Source organism: Benincasa hispida, chromosome 10 (genome assembly GCF_009727055.1).
Source record: "Benincasa hispida cultivar B227 chromosome 10, ASM972705v1, whole genome shotgun sequence".
NCBI lineage: Eukaryota > Viridiplantae > Streptophyta > Magnoliopsida > Cucurbitales > Cucurbitaceae > Benincasa > Benincasa hispida.
In genome coordinates, this window is record NC_052358.1 from 47,659,006 (window position 1) to 47,684,928 (window position 25,923).

The 25,923-nt window shown below is 33.3% G+C and overlaps 2 protein-coding genes across 3 annotated transcripts; both read left to right on the plus strand.

The window, feature by feature from the left end:
• Nucleotides 1–4,613: 4,613 nt before the first annotated feature.
• On the plus strand, nt 4,614–10,488 carry LOC120089306 (ER lumen protein-retaining receptor erd-2.2-like). 2 transcript variants are annotated; one of them, XR_005485128.1, is made up of 7 exons: nt 4,614–5,091; nt 6,443–6,642; nt 6,994–7,134; nt 7,229–7,309; nt 7,641–7,765; nt 7,846–7,965; nt 10,317–10,488. XR_005485128.1 is itself a non-coding variant. In XM_039046742.1 (6 exons), the coding sequence occupies exons 1-6, from the start codon at nt 4,869–4,871 to the stop codon at nt 7,892–7,894; spliced, it is 819 nt and encodes a 272-aa protein (XP_038902670.1). In that variant the 5' UTR covers nt 4,614–4,868; the 3' UTR covers nt 7,895–8,081. The 2 variants fall into 2 exon arrangements, 1 of the variants encoding a protein (XP_038902670.1); XM_039046742.1 differs by lacking the exon at nt 10,317–10,488 and having other exon boundaries at nt 7,846–8,081.
• Nucleotides 10,489–13,805: 3,317 nt separating this feature from the next.
• On the plus strand, nt 13,806–16,460 carry LOC120089229 (probable aquaporin TIP1-2). Its single transcript, XM_039046648.1, has 2 exons — nt 13,806–13,976; nt 15,499–16,460. The coding sequence occupies exons 1-2, from the start codon at nt 13,830–13,832 to the stop codon at nt 16,318–16,320; spliced, it is 969 nt and encodes a 322-aa protein (XP_038902576.1). The 5' UTR covers nt 13,806–13,829; the 3' UTR covers nt 16,321–16,460.
• Nucleotides 16,461–25,923: the final 9,463 nt, after the last annotated feature.

Below are 25,923 nucleotides of genomic sequence, written 5' to 3' on the forward strand. Positions count from 1 at the left end.
ACAATGCCAAACGACGATTCCTAGGTTCAGAACCGAAGTCTAGCCATTTAGAGTCTACTAACTTCCAAGCTGGAGAGTCTGTAGGATGTCGTAACTTACCATCTACAATTCTTTCATCAACGTGCCAAGTCAAGTTTTTCGCACAATCAATACTTCTAAAAAGCCTTTTGAATCGTGGAATTGGTGGAAAGTACCATATCACTTTTGAAAGGTATTTGTTTTTTCCCACATTTTGTATCATTCCTATTTTTCCACCTTGATTCACCACATTCAGGACATTCAATTGCATCTGCAAATTCTTTTCTATACAAACAATAATCATTTGGGCATGCATGAATCTTCTCATATTCTATTCCTAGTGGACCTAAAGTTTTCTTTGCTTCATACATTGAATTTGAGAGCTCATTGCTAGTGGGTTAAATTTCCTTTAAAGTTTTGAGTAGTTCTGAAAAACTAGTATCACTTTATCCATATCTAACTTTTAAATTATACAATTTGACTAATGTAGACAACTTAGTGTGTTTTTTGCACCCTTCATATAATGGTTTTTAGCATCATTAAGCAACTTCTCGAATCCATTTGGATCTCTTGAATATTCCTTGTGAGCAACTTCAACCATTTTTTTTAAACTTCCTACACTAGTCTCTTCATACATATAGGTGTCAAACTTAGAAGATTCTCCACAGAATGATGAGTTCGGAAGTTTTTTCCCATGCCAAAACCAAATTTTATAACTTTCATCAATCCCATTGACATATAAATATTCTCTAATATCCTTGCTACTATGCTTTTCACAATTCCCACATTTCAAACAAAGACAACGAATATAGGAGCTATTTGTATTAGAAAATCCAAATTTTATGAAGTTTTCCACACCCAATTCATAATTTTTGGATAACCTACTCTTGTGCATCCATGATTTATCCATGATTATAAATCTAGTAAGAAAAGATGATAAACAATGATCAACTTCAAAAAACAAGTTGTGGAAAATAAACAAGTTCCCGATACATACAACTTGTCATTTCTAGCTCTACAACATTCAAACCTCGAGAAAGTAAGACAAATTAGAGAATCTCAAGGTAAATCAAAGAACAAAGACAAACACATCTAAAAAAATTGAACCCATGGTGTAATCAAACCTCAAAAAATTGAACCCAAGGTGTGCACGTGCTCTAATGTGCTAAACATATATTAATTCCAACAACTAAAAATTGAACCCAAGTTTGGCAAAGCATTACTTAGTTCATAAAGCCCCCAACAAATTAGATACATTGACATATCTAACTTTGGCAAGCATTTAATTAAAGAAAAATAACAGGTTCTCTAAAATTAAAGCCCTAACTTTGCCAAAGTGGCAATCCCAACTATGGCAAGTTCTCTAAAATTCAATCTCATTCAATATGAAACAAGAGTTTATTATGAGATTCAAGAATATACATGAGAGATTAAACCCTAACTTTGAAAGTTCAAGCCTCAAACCAAAAAAATCAAGCCCTAACTTTGAAAGTTCATGCCTCAAACCAAGAAAATCAAGCCCTAACTTTGAAACTTCATGCTTCAAACCAAGAAAATCAAGAATTAAACCTAACCTAAACAAGATTAAGCCTAATCTAAACAAGAAAATCAAGATTAAGCCTAATCAAATCAAGAAAATCAAGACTTAAACCCAATCTAAATAAGAAAATCAAGATTAAGCCCTAACTTTGAAAGTTCATGCCTCAAATCTACTTACTTCAATGAAGAATCTCTTCAAAATTGATGGAATAACAAAGATGCATCAAAGGGAAGTGAAAAACCAAGAAGATTTCAAGTGTATTGCGCAAAAAATCAATTGTATAGACTGCAAATCGACTGCTGGAATTTGTTTTAAATCTGTTTGATAGAGTCGCGACGCTACTAAAAGAGCGTTGTAAGCGTGTGTGAGGCGCGCACGTTTTTCATTTTTCCGTCAAAATACGTAGCGTTGCAACACTACCCCATATATTTTATAATTCTTGACGTTTTAATTGAACTTGAAATTTTTAAAACGTCAAGTACTGTATTTTCTAGGAAAATTGCAAAACCCCCGTTTTTTAAATCAATTCTTGAAGTTTTTTTTATATTTAAAATCATCTATTTCTTGACATTTTTTTTCATGAAAAGGTCAAATATTTAAAATTGCAAACGTCAAGAAATGTGGTTTTTCTTGTAGTGCACCTGCATTTTTAGAACGAATCCATGGTGATATATGTGGACCTATTAATTCACTAAGTAGACCATTTAGATATTTTATGGTATTAATAGACACAACCAACAGATGGTCACACGTGTGCTTATTATCAACTCGAAATCTTGCATTTGCAAAATTACTTGTTCAAATAATTAAGTTAAGAGCATAATTTCCTGATTATACAATTAAGACCATTCGTCTTGATAATACTAGTGAATTTACATCTTAAGCTTTTGATAATTATTGTATGTCAATTGGGATAAATGTTCAACATTCTGTAACTCATGTTCATACACAGAATGTTTTAGCAGAATCATTCATAAAACGTTTGTAGTTAATTGCTAGACAATTGCTTATAGAGCTAAGCTTCCTACATTTGTATGCGCACATGCTATTTTGCATGCAGAGTCATTTGTACACATTAGGCTAGTAGTTTATTATAAGTATGTGATAACTTGTAGAAATACAAGTTATTTTACTTCTTTTATCTAAAACAATTAGGAAAAAAACTCTAAAAATGCAACAAGTTGATAAGGAATCCATAAAAATAATTATATCATGCGATCACACACACAAAGTCTCTTTATCTACGAAAGTTATAAAAATTGTGCTTTTTTTGGTGTAGAAAATCTACTTATACGATCGCAAGGAATTATCAACGCCAACATTGAAATCGTATAGTTGAACAAGTTGGTAGCCTTATGCGATAAAGGATGACATGATGCATGAGTGGTGAAAGTCACATTAGAGACCAAGTTGATAGCTGACAAGAAAGCTTCACGACGGAGCTAATGAACTTCTGACGCGGAGCAGGCGACACATCAGGACATGAATTTAATGTACCTTATTAGCATAATCATTAGTAAGAGAAGAAAAAGTTGCACCTTGACGCCTATAAATACACAACAAAATTTCCATGCAAAAACACAACCAAGATATTGGATAAAAACTCTGCACAAATTCTTATTCAAAAAACACTTCCTCTTCGACCCTCGTGAAATCTTAAGTAAAAGCTTAGGATTCCTCTCTGGATATAGAAAGAAAAGCTCACCTTCAACACACTCTTTGTGAAGTAATCGTTTACAAAGCTGAAGGGAGAAAGGAATTGCATATCACGACTTGACTTTCTATCTCTATCTCTTTTCTTCTACAGTTGTTATTTGTATTGTGCAAACGTTGAAAGACTTCTTTTTCTCAATGTGAATGTATTTACAATTTATCTCTTATCCATCACCTCAACTTTACCATGAGCAACTAATTTCTTTACGGGTTGAGAAATATTGCAGCTAACATGAACTAAGGCTTAATCATGTATTCAACTTGTTTTATTATGCTTTATAAACTATTTGAATAAGTCGAAAGATTATTCTAAGTAAATTAAATTTAGGTTTGAAAAGATAGATTAAATTTAGGTTTGAAAAGACCAATGATTTAGACCTCATAAAACAAGAAGAGAGTATCTTTAGAAATAAAGAAACATCCTTTACATCAAATATTCATCACATGTATCCTAGAAACAGGATATTGTGGCTAAATACATTGAGAAGTATAGGTTGTAATTTTTGAGTAGTTTGTTTGAATGCATGATGTATGCTTTTATTTAGGCATGTTAGTGAATATTTTGCTCAACTCTACATTCATTCGAATCTTGTACTTCTCGCATAGACTATTTCACTCTCAAGTGTGATTTCCATCTCATTAATCACTCTTTATTTTAGCAATAGAATACGATAAAAATCATCGCATATTTAGTAAACAACTCGTGTCAAGATCGAAACAATATTTACCATTGCATATATAGAACGCAATCCCTGAGTTTGACTCTAGACTCACCAGGACTTTCGTTAGACTTATACTTGGGTTTAACTAGGTAAAACAATGTGTTAATAAAACAACACATAACACTTACTCCATCACTATACAATAAATTTGTTCGAAAGATAACTTGAACACTTATTTACAAAATCATTACCTACCGCAACCTTTGAAAAACTGGTGCACAACGTTGGAATGTGGCGACTTAGAGAACTCAAGTGATGTTTCTATGAGGGGGAATAAATATACTTTTTAAAAGTATCAGATTATATGAAATATATACTATTTTTCCTTCACTATGATTTTTTCCAAGTGAATTTTTTCCTATTAAGGTTTTAAGAAGACATATTTCATATATAATGGACATCTAAAAGAGAGTATTGGACATGATTTTTTCCCATATGTTTATATCGTATTTACTTGCTTATAAATAGTGCCATTTTGTAGGTTTTGAAAGAATCAATAAAAAAAAATGAGAGAAAATAGAGAAATTCATTTTATTTATTTTTTTGTTATTTATATATTATATTATATTTTTTTCTATATCCCTGTGCTGTTTCTCAAATTCACAACCTTTATGATTTTTATCAACCAGAAAAAACTTTGATGACCCGGATACGTTGACCCGAGTACTCAATTCAACAGCCAACGCCCATTCGAAGTATCTTTCTCAAATCTCAAAGACGTGTTGGACGCATCAGATTTCATTGTCAGCGGTTCCCTTTCCCTTCGTCTGTTGCTCGCCGAAGAACCTTTACTTCGCCGAAAGATCATCCCTCCGCCGCCTCCAGTTACCTCTGCAACCGAACAGAAGAAGAAACGATTACAGTCGTCTCATTTCATGAGGCCGGCAAGAAATTCGATCCACATCGTGTCGGCATGGGTCCGGCGACAGCCGCCGAAGGTGAAGGCCTTTTTGGCCGTTGTTCTTGGCATGCTGGCTCTGGTGGCACTTCGATTCATCGTTCACGATCACGACAATCTATTTGTCGCTGCCGAGGCATTGCACTCCATTGGGATATCGGTTCTCATCTATAAGCTCATGAAGGAGAGAACTTGTGCTGGTAATCCTTTGATTTTCGTGGTTAAATGCCCTTAGATAATTATTTTCTGGAGGTTAATTTATAGGTTTTCATTCCAAATGGACTGACAAGTAAAATTATTTGTCGAAATTTGTATTATGGATTCGGAATTTATACTTTTGTTCGCTTGTCCCTAATTATTTCTTTTCCAGCATCTATTTGGCCTTTAGCTGAGATGAACTATGGGAATTCAGGAATCCTCTTTGTTAGTTAATTTAATGAGATTATATAGTTATTCTCGTTAAAGTGACCACCTTTTATTGAGAAAGAATGAAAGAATACGCTGAGATATGGTAATAAAGGCCTCAAAATGGAGCCAAACTGCTTGTTGTTGGAAAATGACCTTAGTCACAAAGTAGGGGAACCTTAAAGTTTAATCTTCACGGGACTTGTTAGGGTTCCGTCTATTCTCTAATCCTTCATTCAAATGCTTATGTTGCATAGGCAGCAATTTATAGTTCTATTTAGAGCGGTTGCACTTGTAATTGTGTGAATTCACTATTCAGACATGCACAAATGGTTATCTCTTTGAAATTTAGGCCCCATTTAATGACAAATTAAGCCTATGAACGCTAATTCCTCATATTGGTTTATTTGCTTTGTTGTCTATGTTTTAAGCTCCAGCCCAAGTTGTTTTGGAATTTGGTTAAGGATTCAAATCTTCCAAAGGAAAGATGAAAACGATGATTGAGAAATTGTGAGATAACAAGCACAATTCAAACTTGTATGGTCATCACACGAGACCTTAGTATTTGGTTTCGTGTCATTTAAGTTATGGTTTTAATTTCTCTTGCAAATCATGTTGTTTTGAATCAGTTGTGTCAATGTTTTAAAAAGCCCTCTCGGGTGCGCACCTAGGCTCAAGGCGCAGGTCTGACACCTTCCCTTGAAAAGGCGAGGCTCACAAAATAAGGCGCGCGCATTTTGTGAAGCCCCAAGGCTTTAAGCCCCGGGCCTCGGAGCTTTTTCATTATTTTTAAAATATAGTTACAATTAAGGTTTTTCCTTCTTTATTAACTAAAAAAACATAATTTAGTAAACCTAAATGCAAAACTTGTGTTTAGAGGTCGTTTTTTTATATTTCCACTTCGACTATGCTTTATCTTCTTTATGTATTACTTTTATATGTGTGCCTCACAAAGAAAAGCTCGCGCTTTTTTTTTTTTTTTTTGCACCTTGCGCTTAAACCCCAAAAGACTATTGTGCCTTGAGCTTTAAAAAACATTGAGTTGGGTACTCCTGTTGCTTCTTTTTGCTTATTGATTGCTCTAGATGTTCTCTCTATGCATTCCCTCTTTCACACACTATTGGGAAACATCTTATGGTTTTGCAGGATTATCGCTCAAGTCTCAAGAATTAACCGCCATCTTCTTGGCTGTGAGGTTGTATTGTAGTTTTGTTATGGAGTATGATATACACACCCTATTAGATTTAGCAACACTGGCCACAACCCTCTGGGTGATATATATGATCCGTTTCAAACTTAAGTCAAGCTACATGGAGGATAAAGACAACTTTGCATTATATTATGTGGTAAGGTTCTGTTTGTTAAGCTCCTTCTCCCCAATCTTTAGGAGAAACTAACCAATTAGATTTTATATCATCCTTGTCATATATATAGAAGGTTCTTTCTGTTGCTTGCGTTACTAACATCATTAGTTCTTTTTTCTAAGAAGACAATTTCATTGAAAAGAGAAATATAAAAAACGAGGAGGAAACCCCTGGCTAATTAGTATTATTAATCATTGATGTTTCTTGTGGCCATGGAAACAAGTGTTTTTTTTTTTTTTGTGGGGGGGGGGTTGGTTTTATGTGCAGGACTAGTGAGTTGGATGCATATTTCTGTGGCTTATTAAATATCTCGACTTTATCTTTTGGATGCAGATAGCACCCTGTGCGGTGTTGGCTTTACTTATTCATCCATCAACTTCTCATCACTTTGTTAACAGAGTTTTCTGGGCCTTTTGTGTGTATCTGGAAGCTGTTTCAGTGTTGCCCCAGTTGCGAGTGATGCAGAACACTAAGGTACAATATTGCACGACGAAATGAATTTACTTGCCTTACAAAACTACATATTTGGTGAGGTGTTAACACCAAACTTCCTCCCCTCAACTTTCAGATTGTCGAACCGTTTACTGCTCACTATGTATTTGCCTTGGGTATTGCAAGATTTCTTAGCTGCGCTCATTGGGTTCTCCAGGTTTGGTTTTCTATAGTTTCTCTTGATTCTAGCACTGGTTTGTATCTGTACTTGCTTTGTTATTTAAAATACTAAACTCTACAATCTTTGATTTTTTATTGCTCTGGTTTCTTGTTCTTCAACTGTGTTGGATTTTTTATCCTGAAGAAAAACTGAGTTGGAACTAACCGTATTACATGCATTTCCAAATTAATATACATTAATAAAACCTACCACATTTAAGCTGTATATATCTAATTGGTCACATCCCTTTTATTTTTTCCGTCTACAAATTCACTTTTGGGATTTGCTATTGATGGGATGATGGCATTGCCTTCGATTCTATATTCAGGTCTTGGATAGTCGTGGACATCTTCTAGTAGCTCTCGGTTATGGGTTATGGCCATCAATGGTTCTAATCTCAGAAATTGTGCAGACTTTTATCCTAGCTGACTTCTGTTACTATTATGTGAAGAGGTTAGCCCATCTTCTTTATTTGGAAAATTCGACCAATAACTTTTCATCTATGCTGAACTTTCTGTTTTGAAATTTTGCAGCGTTTTGGGGGGACAGCTCGTCCTCCGACTCCCTTCTGGAGTGGTGTAACAAATAGATGTTGTGTCATGTTCTTTTTTTGTCCATAGCCAGGCCAAGTTCTTTTCTTGATGTGTTTACGGGTATGTGGTTGATATTGTTATTATAACTTGAAATCACCTTGGCTGCATGTAAAGTTGATTATTCAAGAAGATTGATGATTTATCAAATTCCACTTCTTATAGTATTTAGTTTCACACCCTTAGAGGTTCATTGTTTGTATTGAATTGGGCGTTTGTTAACTTGAACATCAGAACAAGGAATCTGGGTATAGGATTGAGGGATGAGATGCTTGGGTTTGGTGTATAAATGAATTGAACTTTAAACACAAACTCATTTGTAGGGGTGAGCATTGGTCAGGTAGGGTTGGTTTTCCATGAAAACCGGCACCGAATACGACCACATTGGTTTTAAAAAATTGAAAACCGAGCTTTTATACACTAATGCTAAACCGCACGTACGGTCGGTTTGGTGGGTCAGTTGGTTTTGGCACAAACCGACCAGCTTGCTTTTTTTAAAAAAAAAAAAAAAAATTATTTTATTTTCCTTTCCAACAAGCTAATTTTTGTATATTTAAGTTATTTTATTATGATGTATTATATCTAATTAAAAATATAATATAAAGTATAACATATATAGTCAATTAGAATCGGTCGGTTATGTAAGGTACTTAAGCACCTTGGAGAACCACACCCCAAAAGCCAGCTATTAAGGTGAGAGAGCCAAGCCACTTGAGTACCACATTTGAATGGGACAAAGGTAGCCCATACTACCTTGGTTCATAACAGTACCCTATTCCCAAAAAGTCGATGTCCCGGTGGTTAGACTGACTATACTTCACTCGGAAATGCCTGATTAGAACCCTCCATCCTCCTCTTCGAAACGTTGACAACCGACTTTGATACCATTCTTTTGTTTGGGTTGAGTTTTTAGTCTTTGTTGTATCTTGATGATAGATCGGATATGATGAGGGTGCTAAGGGGGTGTTAACCTAGTTGAGATGCTCGAGTGTGCCTCCTGATCTTAAGTCTTTTTACTCTTTTTTTAACTCCCTTGTACTTTGAGCATCAACCACATTTCATTCTATTAATGAAGAGGCTCGTTTCCATTAAAAAAAAAAAAACCATTGTTAGGTACTTAAGTATTTTGGACAACCACCCCGAAAGCCATTGCGGTGTGATAACTAAGCCATTTAAGTACCACATTGGTTATCCCATTGTAACTGATGTGGGATAGAGGTAGTCCATACTACCTTGGTTCCTAATAGGTCATTCATGAGATTTTTGGTTCACCGCTCGACCAGTCGGTTTGACCAAACCAATCGCCGACCGCTGACATGGAAAAACCGTTGCTCACTGTCAGTTCAATCGGTTTTGGTCGTTCAGTTGGGTTTTTCGAATTGGCTTGCTCACCTCTACTCTTTTGTCGCCCTTATTGGTATAAAACCAAGTCAAATCAAATATCAGATTCTTGCATGCCTCCACTTCCTTTACCATTATCCTCCCCGTCCCGTCCAAAATTCTCTTGAATTGCTGGTACAATATCCTTGAAAAGGAAGAAATAAATGCATTTAGTGCTTGTTGGGACTGATTTTGAAATGGCTAAAATCACTTTTATCATGTTATTAAAACTGTTTTTTTGAATCATTATAAGCATCTCACAGATGATTTTTAAAATGATAAAAGTGATTTTAACAATTTTAGAATCATTCCCAAACATGTCCTTTAGACCAAAAGAGTTGAAGGGAGATAGTCCATCAAACTATACTCTAGCCAATTTGATCTCCTTTCGGATTTAACCCTAGGATCTATCAATTCTAACTCCGTCTCTAGATGAACTATTTACCTTTCCTTTCAGCACTAAACCTAAAAGGAAGCTCCTTTGATCAAGCCTATGTGTAAAACAAGAAGTTATTTTTGATAGGAAAAAAAAAATCAAGAGTTTACCCATAGTTGCTCATTCTTCTTTGACATTTTTTAGGAGTTATCTTGGTAACCAAATGTAGTAGAGTCTATGGAATTGCCCCTTGAGAATAAATGAGATGCATGCAAGTTGGCTCAGACATTTACAATATCAAAAAACACATAAATGCAACCTCCTCCGGATGTTTTCATTTAAGGATTTCTACTTCTGTTTTCTCTGCAGGTAAAACAAATCCCAAAGAGACCATAAAAAAAAAAAAAAAAAAAAAAAAAAAAAGAAGAAGAGAGAGAGAGAGAGAGAGAGAGAGAGAGAAAACTAGAATGAAGCATAATGCAATCTCCTCGTATAGAAAAAAAACGAGCTCATTTCACGCTTTCTTAAGCAAGTATGAAGCTTGGTCAAAATTGTTTGATTATTCTATTATGTGAGCTAGCAAGCATGAAAGATGCATTTTAAAATAAATTTCATTGCTCACCAGTTTGGTTCGTGATCGTATTAAATATTCGTTCAGGTTGAGGTGGCATGAAGTATATGTGAGAGAGGTCGATTACTCAAGCTCGAAGTTGTACTGTGCCCACATTAGTGAGCATGGAACATGCCTATGTGATAATCTTCTCATGTAGAATAATGGATAAACGTTGATTTCTATAATATATTGGGAGCTATAGCAAATTCTTTTGCAACCTTGAAATGTTTAAGGACTTACTATACTTACGATCTTGAAATGTGGATAAATAGAAGTGTTTCTGACCTTGTCTGGAAGAATTGGTAGAAAGTGAATCTAAGTTGGAATTAGTTTATTATTGTCATTATTATTACTTTTACAATCCAATGATAAACAGAACTAGGTATGTATAAGCACTTTCAAACTAGAACCTTCTAGTAAACAGACATTAAAAAAAAAAAAAAAAAAAAAAAAAAAAAAAAAAAAAAAAAAACCCTTTAGGGGTGTTTAGTTCACCGACGTTTACCAACTCACCCAATTCAATTCAATTTTCCTCCCTCCAATGTTTTCAATAACTTCACTTATTGGCCACTGCCGGCACCTATTGCTATCACACTCTGGCAACCAACTTTAGTGACCACATTTGCACGACCAACTCGATCAACTCTAGGTTCCAACAACCATTTCCGATGACAACTCTTGCGAAGATTGCCTTCAATGATCAACTTTATTGACATTTACCTCTCAACCAATATCAACGATCATTTTAGGTGACCAACTTCAGTGAAGACCACCTCTGATAATCAACTTTGGCGATGACCACCTCTGGCAGTCAACTTTAACAATCACCTTAGGCAACTAACTGTAACCACCAACTCCATCATTTATTTTCAACCACCAACTCGATCTTATCATATATACTAAAAGAAAAAAATTGATTGCCGAAAGTGTTTTTAAATACAAATATGAAATTATGAGTTTGTAGTGTTTAATAAGCGTTTTTTTTATAGTAATTTAGCATTGAGGGATTGTTCGAGGATGATTAGGTCATCCTTATTATAGACCTTGTTATAGACACTCAAAGATAGACTGCTTCTTAATAGTCCTACCACAGTCTAAAAAGAGAAATTGTTTGTGTCTACTTGGTACTGATTAGTTCGACTATCTTGATGAACAATAATTTTTTTTATATGCATGAAACTTGCTCATTGTTGGCCATGCACGTAAATAGATCGTTAGTGAGGATCCTATTTTTTGTTCATGTTCCACTCGTACGTTCCATGATTGTTGAAATATGTTGTAAAGTTGTTGATAATATAAATAATTGTATTTTGTCTACATCAAGTTCAATTGTTACATGTAGAAAATTGTAAAATATATTATTATTTATTGAATTCATGTCTCAAATGAGTGTTGAAAATTTGGGAAAATATGTGTATAGTTGAATGATGGAACAAAAAATTAAGAAAAAAACATACATTTTCAGGTTACAAAAAACTGCGTCAAATACCAATAACCCAATTTAGTTTATATTCTAAACACAAACAATTATTACCAACTTAGCTCAATTCTGCACCCTTATACAGACAATTATTACTAACTTAACTCAACCTAACTCTATCCGCCAAATGTACCCTTATAGATTTGCATGTCATATGATATTTATTTTTTGAAAAATGTGAAGATGTCTGATTGAACTTTGAACTTTTAGAAACTCACTTGAAGAAATACCATTAATCATTTTTTGAAAGACATACTAGTTTAATTGGTATAAAATGTTCATTTTTGAAAAAGAAATCAAACACTCGAAATGTTGAACTAATAATTGCATTAATTTATATCCTCTATTACGTTTTATTTAGAAAAATCTTGTTGAAACTTAGAATTTAAGTTAATTAAACTCTTAAATTGTAACATTAGTCTAATGAAATTTGGAAGAGAGTTTATTTTGAATATAATTGAGAGTAAAGAGATTTAGACTATAAATTTTGTGATTACTAACACATTCGTATGTTAATTGAATTATGCACGTCGTTCTCGCTTTGACATATATTGTTATTTAATATACTTTGTACTCCACCATAAATTATGTAATCAAAAGACTTTTGCTCTCTATCACGTGCAATCCACGTGCTCATAGACTTAGTTTTATAGATAGGGTAGAAGTAGAATCGAACAGAAACAACAATTTATATTATTAACCCTCTTAAAAAGAAGACAGGACGAATAAATGGTGGGAGATTAAGGGCATCAACAGAAAGATGAGAGAGCAATTCCAACGCTCAAAATTGCCTTATCCAAATCGAATATACCCCACATATACATATATTATATGACCATTTACTTTGTTTTGTCTATTTTCAAATGTTTTGTTCATATATTTTTTTTAACCTTACTCTCTCTCTCTCTATATATAACATTACAAACCTAGGTAGAAATTCTAACTTTCATCATATTAGTGGGTCTTGGTATAACTTAGAGCATGTTTTGAGGTGATCTTGAATATGATAGAAAATAAATTTAGGTCACGTTTATCCCAACGAAAATGTAATAGATCAATGAGAATAAAAAAAATGGATTCCATTTAATCATTTTTTGTGTTGTTTACTTGTGTTTTGCATTTGTAATGACATACATGGACCTCACATCCAAATCCTAATGAAATAATGCAATCTGATTGATGAATAAAGAGTACTCAATTCGACTACACTTGATAATTGCGTCCTATCGTTACCGTTATAGTTACCGTTATGACTATCATTATTGTTATTGTTATAGCTGAAAAATTACTAATTTTGACATTTTTACTGTTACTATTACTGCTTGACCCTCAGAGGTAGACGTAGAGGTAACGGTACCAGTAAATTTGACAAAAATCATAATTTTAAGTAAATGCGATCAAAATCAATCTAATTACTTTTGCGATTCAAGCTCAGTACAATTGATCCATCAATGAAATTTCGTTATGATTACGTCAATTTTTATTACAGTTTGGTAAACATAACCTTAATTATTTCAAAGTTTCCTAGTCAATAACAATGATGAAGTTAGCATATTAAGTTTATGTCATTCATTTACAAATCTAATAAACTGTTCATACTTGCTGTTTAAAACAAAGTTTAGTTGCTAGCTTGAACATGACTCAACTGGTAAAGATATATTTCCTTCACCAAAATATTATAGGTCCGAATCTTGCCACTTTCCACCACTTGTAGATGTTGTTGAACTAAAATAAATAAATTCAAATGTTAACTTCAATAATCATACTAAAAACAATAAAACCTGAACTAAAAAAAAAAAGAAGATAAAAAATTCAAAATAAACAAAGTGACGAAATTAGATGATGAGAATAGTATTTAAAACCAGGAAAAATTGATTGATCAATTCAATGCGTTCTTGTTAGCAAGAGAATAATGAATATTCTATGCTTAAGGATGAGCCATTGATTTGTCATTTTCTATACAAAATTTTCGACCTCCACGCCCCAAAACAAACACAAAAATCATCACTTATAAGAAAAAAGGCTCATTCATTTTTAATTAAATTTATTTTGTTTTTGCTTTTGGATCCAATCAATCAATGGCTCAGGAGGAGCTTGGTTTACCAGTGGAAGAAGAAGAAGAAGGAAGCTTTGATGATCAGAATTTTAGTACTCAAACAGCTTCTTCCTCTTTTCTCTCAAGATTTCTTCTTTACATTGGTGCTCATGAACTTTTCTCACAAGAGGTTTGATTCAATCCCAATGATGTATTTTTACCTCAATTTCTTTCCATTAATATACCTTCTCCAATCTTGAAAAGGGATGTTTTTTTCCCTTTGATATCGCAAGTTGTGTTTAATAGGTTGATGAACTAATTAAAAAAAAAAACGTTGCTTAAAAATCATTTTTTGTCCATGAGCTTTTCAAGAAGTAACATTTCGTAAAGATTTAGTCTCTAAATTTTAATATATAACTATTTAGTCACTACACTTTAAAATATGTAATGATTTAGTCTGAAGGTTATTGTTAAGATTTAATGGAAGAATCATACTTGTTATCGTCTTAATCTAATCACATGCAAGAAAAATTAAAAATATTTTTTGAAGAGAAGTAGGAAAGTAGGTAGAGTTTAACATGTGAAAAATTATGATTGGATAATTGGGTGAGATATCCATGTGACAAAAAAATCTTAACCATAGGTATGTAAACTAATATGCACCTAAATATTTTTCTTACCTATGTTGACCAATAAACTAATTAAGGATCCAATATATTTTAATTTAGATATTTTTCTATGACAAAAATTAAATTGTTATAAATACTGAAGTATAAAGATTAAATAATTATATACTAAAGTGAAAAAACTAAACAGAATTGATAATATAGTGATTCAATCGCTACAAGTCAAAGTTTAGAAATTAAATTGTCATGGACCGAACACTATTTTATATAAATAAAATCAATAAAATTTTAAACTTTCAAATTTGTTTATTTTATATATATCTAAACTTTCAATTTTTTAACCAAAGAAATTTTCCCCTTTAAAATGTCATAAAATATTTTGGGAAAGATATACATTAATATTGCAATTTTTGAAATAATAACTAATAAGGATGTTTTTTTTATGCAATTGGTATAATTTATTTTCCTGGATAAATTGCAAAAACCACTCCTAATATATGGTAGTAGTTACAATTATATTCTTAAACTTTTAAATATAAAAATTAAGTCCTCAAATTTATACCAGTGTTAAAATTAGACCTCACATATACATAATTGTAAAAACTGTAACAATTGTATAAGTTTGAGAGTTCAAACTTACAATTGGTGTAGAAATTGGAATCCCAAATAATAAAAATTGAACCCTCAAACTTATACACTTTTTACAACTTCTACAATTATACAAGTTTAATGGTCCAATTTTAACAATTGTACAAGTTTGTGAGCTCAAGTTTTATAATTGAAAATTTGAGGGTATAATTGCAACAATCACACTAATTTAGGGGTAGTTTTGCAATTAGCCTTAAAAATATTTATATACTTTCAAAAATGTAATGTTAACATTGACCTCTCGTAAATGTCATAAAATTACAAAGTAGACATTGGAATTTGAAACTGTTGTAGTAGTCACTACCGACATTCATATTCAATTTTTAATTTTTTAAAGAGTAAGGATTTTTTCTTGATGCAATTGACAAAGTTAATTATTTATTTATTTATAGAATTTAACTAAAGAAAATTGATGGATTTTTCATTTTTGAAATACAGATGTGGAAAGCGGCGATGACAGAATTAGTAGCAACGGCCTTTCTGATATTTTGCTTAACAAGTTCCATAATCTCGTGCTTGAACTCGCACGAATCAGATCCAAAGCTCCTAATCCCAATCGCCGTTTTCATCATTCTTTTCCTCTTCCTCCTCGTCACTTTCCCTCTCTCCGGCGGCTTCATGAGCCCCATCTTCGCCTTCATCGCCGCCCTCCGCGGCGTCATTACCTTCACTCGTGCCGTCGTCTACATTCTCGGCCAATGTCTCGGCTCCATTCTTGCCTTTCTCATGATCAAAGATGCAATGAGCCCCGATGTTGCTGACAAATATTCTCTTGGGGGCTGCACCATCCGCGGCACTGGTGACACTCCTGGCATCGGCCTCACAACCGCTCTCGTCCTCGAATTCGCTTGCACCTTTGTTGTTCTCTATGTCGGAGTCACGGTGGTGCTCGACGAGAAGATGAGCGAGCGGCTTGGTCTGCCGATGGTGTGCGTGATGATTGCAGGGAGTTCTGCGGTGGCGGTTTTTGTGTCGACGACGATAACTGGGCGGGCTGGGTATGGCGGGGTGGGGCTTAATCCAGCGAGGTGTTTAGGGCCAGCCGTGTTGAGAGGAGGGCGATTGTGGGAGGGGCATTGGGTGTTTTGGCTGGGGCCGTTTGTGGCTTGTGTGGTTTATTATGGATTTTCATTGAATTTGCCAAAGGGGCCGTTGGTTGCAGCAAAGGGGGAGATTGGGATTTTAAAGATAGCCGAAGGTTGTTGGCGGCAGCGGCGCCGAAAATTGGAAGGAAAATTAGGACACAATGTTGAGCTTTGAAATTGAATGCAAAATGTTGTGATGTATTTTGACTACAAGTTCAACTTAGAACATAACTATTTCTCGTGGTTTTTTGGACTTATTTAGATAAATTATGAAAATTCTCTTTGAACTCTGTATTTTGTGTAAAAAAATTTAACGTTTCAAAACACCCTTAAACTTTCATAAAGAATTAAAAAAACACCTTTATCGTGAATGGAACCACTAATATTTTATTTCAAAAATACCTCTAAACTTTTAAAAGTTTTCAAAAATATCTTTAAACTTTCAAAAAGTTTTTTTTAATACTCTTAGGTTAGTTTTGGATGGAAACTAATTGATCAAATGTGTATGAGTGATAAAATGAGAATAAATATGGTCTAAGTGCATGAATACACTGTGGATGAAGTAATAAATCTTGAAGTATTCCAAGAGTTGAATCACATGAGCCTATTTATATAATGACATATTCATGGACATAAAACTTCTGCTATTTGGTCTTGTATCAAGTTCCTTTAGAAGCTCTAAGCAGCTAATGCCTATATTTCTATGGTTAACTAGATTTAAATTAATTCACATGCAATTTCTTATCCTATGGTGTCCCTTATTTCTAAGGCGACATGATAGTCCTATTTTTAAGCTCTTAGTCCCATATCCCTTTGTGATATCATTTTATATCCTGACAATCTCAGAATTAAAACTCCACCAGGGTGCTAAATTAAGTTGTTAGTTTAACTTAATAATATTTTTCCATAAGCTCAACAAAGAAAATGCACAAGTTAAAGAGACATGAAGCATAATCATTAATCAAGTCATAAAGCCTTAGGGTATTCACATAACTGAATCCCTTAGAGAATTTAACTCGTGATTAAGAACAAAGGAATAGATTTCATTAGATCATAAATCATGATTACAAGATAAATGTTCCACGGATGAAAAGAAATAAAGATAGAAAAATGTAAAACAAAACTAAAAGAAATGCTGGAAAATACAATATAATGATGTTTTGAGGCAATCTCTCACTCTCCTTATCTTTCCCTAGGGTGATTCTCTTATCACAATGCTGAAAATCCTATCACTCCACATGTTTTCACGAGGTAGGGATGACCTAGAGCTCACAAACTTCAAAAGAACTCTTGTTCTTGAAGCTTTCTGATTGGGAACGATGAGATTTCGTCCAAGGAGGGTTGAATTTCGTGGATGGGTTGAGGATCCTTGAAAAGAGAAGCATTCCATCCTTTTAATTAAGCCCAAATTAGTTGAGGAATGACATAAAATCGTGTTTTGAACTTTTACCCAATAGCTTAGGCATTGAATAATAGCTTTAATCGAGAAAATAGAAACCAAAATGATTGGGCACAAAAATGAAAAATTAGGGTTTCTGATGTGGAGGAAATGCAGTTGCGTCGAAGAAAATTTTGCAAAATAGTTAAAATCAATGGCAACAGTTCATATAATCAGCCCAAACTAGTAAAAATACACTTTAGAACATTAGAAGACCTATATTTAATCATTTTAACCAAACCATTTAAGGGACACCTATTCAAAATTCGTATTTAGCATATTTATTTATTTGTAGTTATTTACGATTATGACCCTAGGGTTTAGAGTAGTGTGCTATATAAACTCTCTAACCTTAGAGGCACCGTTTGATGTAATTTTTTTAAAACATTCTCTCTAAAAATACTGTTCTCCCTCTACTCGTGGACGTAGCTAACACACCGTTAGTGAACCATGTATATCTGTGTGTCGATCTTCTCTATCTCTACGTTCCTTTTTGTGTTCTTTAATTGTCGATTTCGTAACAGAAAGGTTACAAAATAGATGGTAAAAGTAAAGAAATCGAATTTCTAAGTGGAAGCGCGTAAATGCACATACTTTCGAAATTCGTTTGGAAATAGTGAAAACAGAGAAAACATACAATACAGAGGATAAACATAAACAAGCATGCTCTACAGGGGAAAGAGGAAGAAGACTAACACATGAAAATCATCTTCAATGCTTCTTTCTCGATGTCACATATTTCGTACCACAAATATCACCCTTGAACTTCTTTGCACAAACTCCAATAGGACACCACCACCGAGCTTTCTTTGCTATTCTCCGGCAAGAATTGAGATGGTGAGATCTTTACTTTGGAAGAGGGAAGAATGACTTTTACAGAAGAATGATTATGTAAAAATGTTTTTGAGAGTGAGAGAGTGTAATATTATGTGGAAAGGAAATTTTGTGAGATGTTTGTCTAGAAGAACTATTCTTTTGTCTACCTTGTCCATCATAGAATACTTTTGTGAATAATATGTGTGTGAAGGGAGATAACTTGCAAACTGCAGGGGAGTTAATTTTTATATTTAATTTAATTAATTTAAATAAATATTAATTAATTCAATTAATTAAATATCATATATGTCAAATTTGAATCATATTCAAATGAATTTCATTTCTTATACTATAATTTTAATATGAATTTTATTTATATTAAATTTAACTTGTAATTTTAATATGAATCTCATTCATAATATTTAATATTTAAATCTTATTCAAATATATTATTCTCTCATATAATCTATAGTTTTAGTACAAATCATATTTCATATTAATTTTAACTTATAGTGTGATATGAATCTCATTCATATAAATAATATTTGAATCTTATTCAAATGTTTATTTCTCTCATATAATAAAATAAAATTTTGAATTTTATTAAAAAAAACTAACTTTATGTTGTAATGTATCTATATACATTATATTAAATATATTTTATACAATTAATTTTCTTTTTTAATTTGAACAATTCAAATTAATTCAAAATAAATTGATTCTTGTTTTACCCTAATGAGCTAGCAAGGGACCTTATGAACCTACAGATTAGAAGCTCTAATGATATGATATTAATTAATTAAACTCTTTAAATAAATTAATTAAAATTCAATAATTGCGAGTCACTTTACTAAAGATCCACAGCTGCACTATTCGCACTATAGATATATTTCTGTGTCCATGGATATAACCAATTAACAGTAAGTCGACCCTTTACGAATAACTCGTAATTGTAACTGGGTCAAATTATCGTTTACTCCTGTCATTATATTTAACTCCTTAAGTCTCACTGATCCTCTAATGAATAACTTATTTATGGTCTTACCATAAACAAAACCCTATTGGGCTAGTGAGAGGGAGGGACCTCATTGTTTAAGACTCGGAGTTAGCATTTAAAGGAGCAATCCATCTACTTACCTTAAATATGGGAAGGAGTGAATTCCATCTTGTATAGTTATGTTCTTAGCTCCCTACTCGGACAAATCCCCAAAATCGTATGCTTATTGAGTCGGTGAAACTGGTCACTTTCACCCATACAGATCAAAAGTTTGCCTTCATAGACAGAATTTCATAACTCACTTAGGATTAAGGTCGAGTATTTATGGTCATCTTATGAAATGTTAATCTCTTCGGTCAATGGTGTTATAAAGAAAGATTAATCATTTCGCAGTCCGATCTTATACAAACTTTTTTTATAGGATACCCCCACTTGCATGTCTCGACATGCACACTTAGGATCAAATCGTTTATAACACTTTACAATTTTTGTAACAATTACAAAGTGGGTCATATCCATAGTGTCACCAGGATAAGACATCCAACCTTGTCCATGTACTACAGACCATTTAGGTTATTACTTAAACTTGATCCATCTATATGTTAATCACATACATATTTAAGTTACATAGAATAACCTTGGATATTTCTTTAATAGATAATTTCATATATAAAATAGTCAACCATTATTTCAAATAAGACATATTAACTACAAGGGCTTTAGGGAATACATCCCAACAAAAAACTTGCACTTTTTTACGTCTATAAAGAAGGTACCAAGGTGAAGAGGCAACTTTGCCCCCATAAGAGAAGTCTCAAGCTACTTAGAATAATAAATAAGAACTTCAGATCGAGTAGCCAGACTGATCACCTAAAGAGGACTCAATGAGCACCATGGATACGACTTTTACACTCGCACCAAACATGATAAATAATAGCAACCAAATAACTTTCCAGACGTTACATCTTAGCCAATTACTTGCAATAATGACATAAATCCAATTGAGCTTCATATCCCATGCGAGATCACATGTTTTAACGATCCATAGGTCTGTGGTTGAAATAACTCTACTATATTGTACTAAGAAAAAGTTTTAGTAACTAGAAAACAAACAATATTAAGTATAGTTGGCTTACAATTTTTTTTGGGTTCAAGACCATGAGATTTTTTTAAAAAAAAAAAAAAAAAAACTTATAACACTATTTCTAAGTGTAGGATTTGTATGACAACCCTAGATGGAGGTGAATAAAGTTTATTCAAACTAATTAATTTTTTTTTAATGTGGGCCCAATTATGCAAATCGATAAACTTTTTGCTAGTAATTAATTTAAACAAAGTTTCATACAAATAAAGCTACATTTATGTCAGATGAATGGGTATCAATCAATTGCTCTTTGATTAGTGGGCCTCATCCGATTGCTTTTAATGTTGTTTACATGTCCATCTGTAATCACAATTAAATGTGGGGTCCACCGTACCATATGTAGTCAAATTTTGTAAGTTGATTGAGCTTTGAAAGGTGCTCAATTTGATTGAGTTTGAATATGTAGTGGAACTCACTTATTTTATCAAAATATTTTATGGCGACTTTCTATCTTTTACCCTCAGATATCATAACATACAATTTTGCGGATGAATTGATCAGTAAATATTTTATAAACCCATTCGCTTGTATGCCTATCGATCTAACGATTCCGATGATATAGTCAATAATGATAAAAATACTGCTAGATTTATCTTTTTATGTTAAATTTGATCGGTAACGGTAGTTGTTGTTTGCATAGTTTTTTAACCCAATTCGTTCCTACGCTTACTGATCTACTGTGGCATTACGACTTCCCATGCTTCAAGCACATGCACGTGCCTCTTGTGCACTGGCGTCGCTGCATACAATCAATATTCATTCGACATATGTCTCACTTCGTTGTAGTTTGTCATTGTGACATTCTGATTTTTTTTTCGTAATTTAAAATCAGTACTTTGTAATAATTGAGGAAACTTTTGTTATATTTGAATTTTGGCTCGTTTAAAGAAAAAATTGGGTTTTATGCCAAATTACTTGATTTTTAAGTTAATGTCAAAAATTGAGATTTTATTGGGAGAATTGTTCTATTTTGAAATTTGGGTTTTGAAGAGAAAAATAAAGAAAGAGTTTTAAAAATATGTATATATTTGTGTATTTAAGGAATAGAAAAAAATAAAATAATAGAATAAAATAAAATAAAATAATTTCTAAATAAAATAAAATAGTTTTTATTTTTATTTTTTTCTCTTATCAACCCTCCCCCCTTCACGCGGGAAAATTTCACCAAATGACCCAAAACCCAATTTTTTTTCTACCAATGACCTCTTCTAAAAAAATTTCTACCACTGACTTTTTCCCTATGCGAAATATAAAAATTACCCCTAATTTTTAAAAAGCCTTCAGATCGCCACATTTCTTCTTTCTTCTATGATTTCCTTAGCTCTTTATTCAATGTGCATTCAATACACCACCAACATTCTACCAAAACATTTATTCCCAACTGATATTCTGAAGAGAATGGAACGACTTTCTCATTATTCACTTTCTGTCGTCGAACGTCTCTCTCATCTCGTAGCTTTCTTTCAGATTTCCTCAGCCCTTCGGATTCTTTGGTAGCTTTCTCTTATAACTTTCATCATTGGATTCTATCCACATTTCTTCTTCCTTCGACGGTTTCTTCAACCCTTCATTTAATGTATGATTTCTTCTCTTAGATTGCTTTCATAATAAGTGTCATTTAGTAAATTATAAACGATTGTATAGTAATTTATACATGATCGTTTAGTAAATTATAAACGATCGTTTAGTAATATTTGCAATGAGTAGTAATTATACATCATCGTTTAGTCAATTAGAATGATCGTTTAGTAAAATATAAACAATCGTTTAGTAATTTACTATGCGATCGTTTAGTAAATTACTATGCGGTCGTTTAGTAAATTATACTCATTGCATATATTACTAAGCGATCATTTATAATTTACGTTTATAATTTACTATGCAATTGTTTAGTAAATTATAAACGATCGTGTAGTAATTTATACACGATCGCTTAGTAATTTATACACGATCGCTTAATAATTTATACATGATCGTTCACTTATCAATGATTTGTTTATCCAATTGTAGATCAATGGCATTACTTCGCATCTTTGTACAATTTGGTGGGATTGGGATGAGTCTGGAAGAAATTATGTTGGTGGTCATATGAAAGGTCTAAAAGTCTAAAATGATATAACAGTAAGTGAATTAGTGAGTATGATGCATCAATTACTGAATATCGATATGGATATGTTTGATATACACATAAAATATTGCTACAATCTGTTGGGCCCGGCTCCAATTGACATAGTGGACGATGAAGATCTTAGCTTCTTTTTAGAAGGCAGTGAAGCATCCTGGATGCCATTATTTGTATCAGTTACACCTGCTAACAGTCATGTAGTACAACAACATTGCAATCCAACCGATCAACCCAATCCAATTCATACCATGTCTTCAGTTGATGATCATATTGAGCCATGTAACTTAGGTTATGACCAAAGTGAAGCTTGGTTTGGTCGGAACAGTGAACTTAGATGTACTTCACAATTCAATACTAAACATGGATATGGACAAACTTCTTCAACACCTAACATCAATATTCCAACCCCACTTTGCTCCTGTTCCACCAGTTGTGATGCCTTCAGTTCTAATGCATTCCACTGTTCCAACCAAACCATTTGTTGATATACTCGGACCATCAGAGGGCCCATCATATGACAACCTCGTCCCAATACCTCATGACTATCTGAATGACAAGGATATAAAGGTCGGTCAAATTTTCTTTTCGAAATATGACTTGTTAGTTAAATTATTGATGTTTGCAATAAGAAAGAACTTTGACTAACGCACAAAAAAGTCAACGAAGAGCTTGCTAACTGTCCGGTGTTCGATGGAGGAATGTAAGTGGAGGGTCTGTGCCAACAAAAAATGAGAGAAAGTGATTCCTTCAAAGTGACCAAATATCCCAGCGAACATAAATGTTCTCTTGAAATGAAATCTGGTAATCATCAACAAGTAAAAAGTTGGGTTATTGGACACTTAATAAAGTTCAAATACGACCAACTTGGCCGAACCTACCGCCCAAGAGATATAATTTAGGACATACGACGAGAATATGGAGTGAACATTACCTATGGATGGGCTTATCGCGCTAGAGAGTACGGATTGGTGTATGCACAAGGGTCGCTAGAAGGATCATATGTTGTTCTTAGGGCATATGACGAGGCACTTAAGCTTGCAAATCTAGGTATCATATTTGAGGTTGAAGTAGAAGATGGAAAATACTTTAAGTACGTCTTCATGGCACTTGGTTCGTGTATCAGGGGTTTTCTAAACTGCATCTGCCCAATAATCGTTGTTGATGGGACCCATTTGTATGAGAAATACAAAGGTTTTTTGTTGATAGCAACATGTATTGATGGAAATAACAACACATATCCTATCGCCTTCAATATTGTAGATGGTGAGAACGATGCATCATGGACTTGGTTCATGACTCATTTGTAGGCTTCAATAGAAGATGTTCCCAATCTAGTGATTATATCAGATCGTCATAACTCAATTGCAAAGGCAGTTGCAAGGATATTCCTTGGTGCATTTCATGCTCTGTGTATATACCATATTCGAAATAATTTGGTGGACAAATTCAAGAATAAGGACATAATCCCACATTTCTACCTAGCGGCGAAAGCATATAGAATGTCTGAATTTCAGATGTATTGGGTTAAGCTCCATCAATATCCTGGTGGACGATCTATCTTGAGGAGGTTGGATTGCAACTGTGGACAAGGGTTTATCAAGTCCATTGTAGGTATGACAAGATGACGACAAATATAATAAAATGCCTCAATGAAGTGTTGAAAGATGCCCGGGAACTACCAATAACAAATCTATTAAAGCATGTCCGCGAGTGGCTACAAGGTTGGTTCTATATCCAACGTACACGCGCAATGGCATGCACAAACATTGTAATTGATTACACAATAAGTATTTTTAAGGAATCAGAATTGATGTCTAGAACATATCGTGTTTCTCTGATGGATATGCATATAATTAATGTGGACGATGGATATTTGGGAGGGTTGGTTGATCTTCGTTCATGGACATGTACGTGTAATTGCCTCGAGATCCCATGCTCCCATGCAATATCTATAGCGACCCTGAGAAACATTAATGTTCAAACATTATGTGCAAAGTAGTTTACAGTTGAGTGTGTGTTTGATGCTTACCTCGAACCAATCTTCCCAATCAGACACAGTCAAGAATGGGTTGGAGATTTTGAACCAATTTTACCACCGCAAAAATTAATAAGTGTAGGTCGACGTCAAACCATCAGGATACCTTCAATTGGAGAGGAGCCATGACAAATACAAAGGTATACACGATATGGTCAGACAGGACATAACAAGAAAACGTGTAGACAAATGTTGATAACACCTGGCACTGACCCATCTAGACTAAACAATATATAATTTTCGCTTTTGCTTCGATTTTTCTGTACAACACCAATTATATTCTGTACAACCCCAATTATTCTATACAAATTTATATTCTGTACAACCTCAATTATTCTGTACAAATTTACACTATACAATATGTAATTTTAGCACCAATTATATTCTGTACAACACCAATTGTACTGTACAATATGTAATTTTAGCATAAATTTATCTAAACGATCGCTTAGTTATTTATTTGCTTAGTTAAATGTAAAACACCAATTGTATTCTACAAATTTAGCATAAATTTATCTAAATGAAAACTAAACGATCGTGTAATAGTTAGCTAAACGATCACTTAGTATTATCTAAACGATCACTTAACAAAACCTAAGTGACCGCTTAGTATTAGCCAAACTATCGCTTTATAAATTAGTACACGATCGCGTAATAGATATCTAAACGACCGCGTAATACTTAGCTATCTGATCGCTTAGTATTATCTACACAATCGCTTAACAAAACCTAAACGATCACTTAGTATTATCTAAAAGATCGCATAAAAAAATCTAAGCGATCACTTAGTATTAGCTAAAAGATCGCATAAAAAAAATCTAAGCGATCACTTAGTATTAGCCAAACGATCACTTTATAAATTCGTACACGATCGCTTAATGGGTATCTAAATGATCGCGTAACAGTTAGCTAAACGATCGCTTGGTATTAGCTAAATGATCGCTTAGTATTAGCCAAATGATCGTATAATGGATATCTAAATGATCGCGGAATAGTTAGCTAAATGATCATTTAGTATTCTTTAAACGATCGTTTAATAAAAACTTTAGTGGATAGCTAAACGATCGCTTAGTATTCTCTACACAATTGCTTAATAAAAACTATAGTGGATAGTAAACGATCGCTTAGTATTCTCTCCGATCGCTTAGTAATATCTATCCGATCGCTTAGTGATATCTAAATGCTCGCTTAAAGTATTCGTAGAGACACGTTCACCGTGCGGT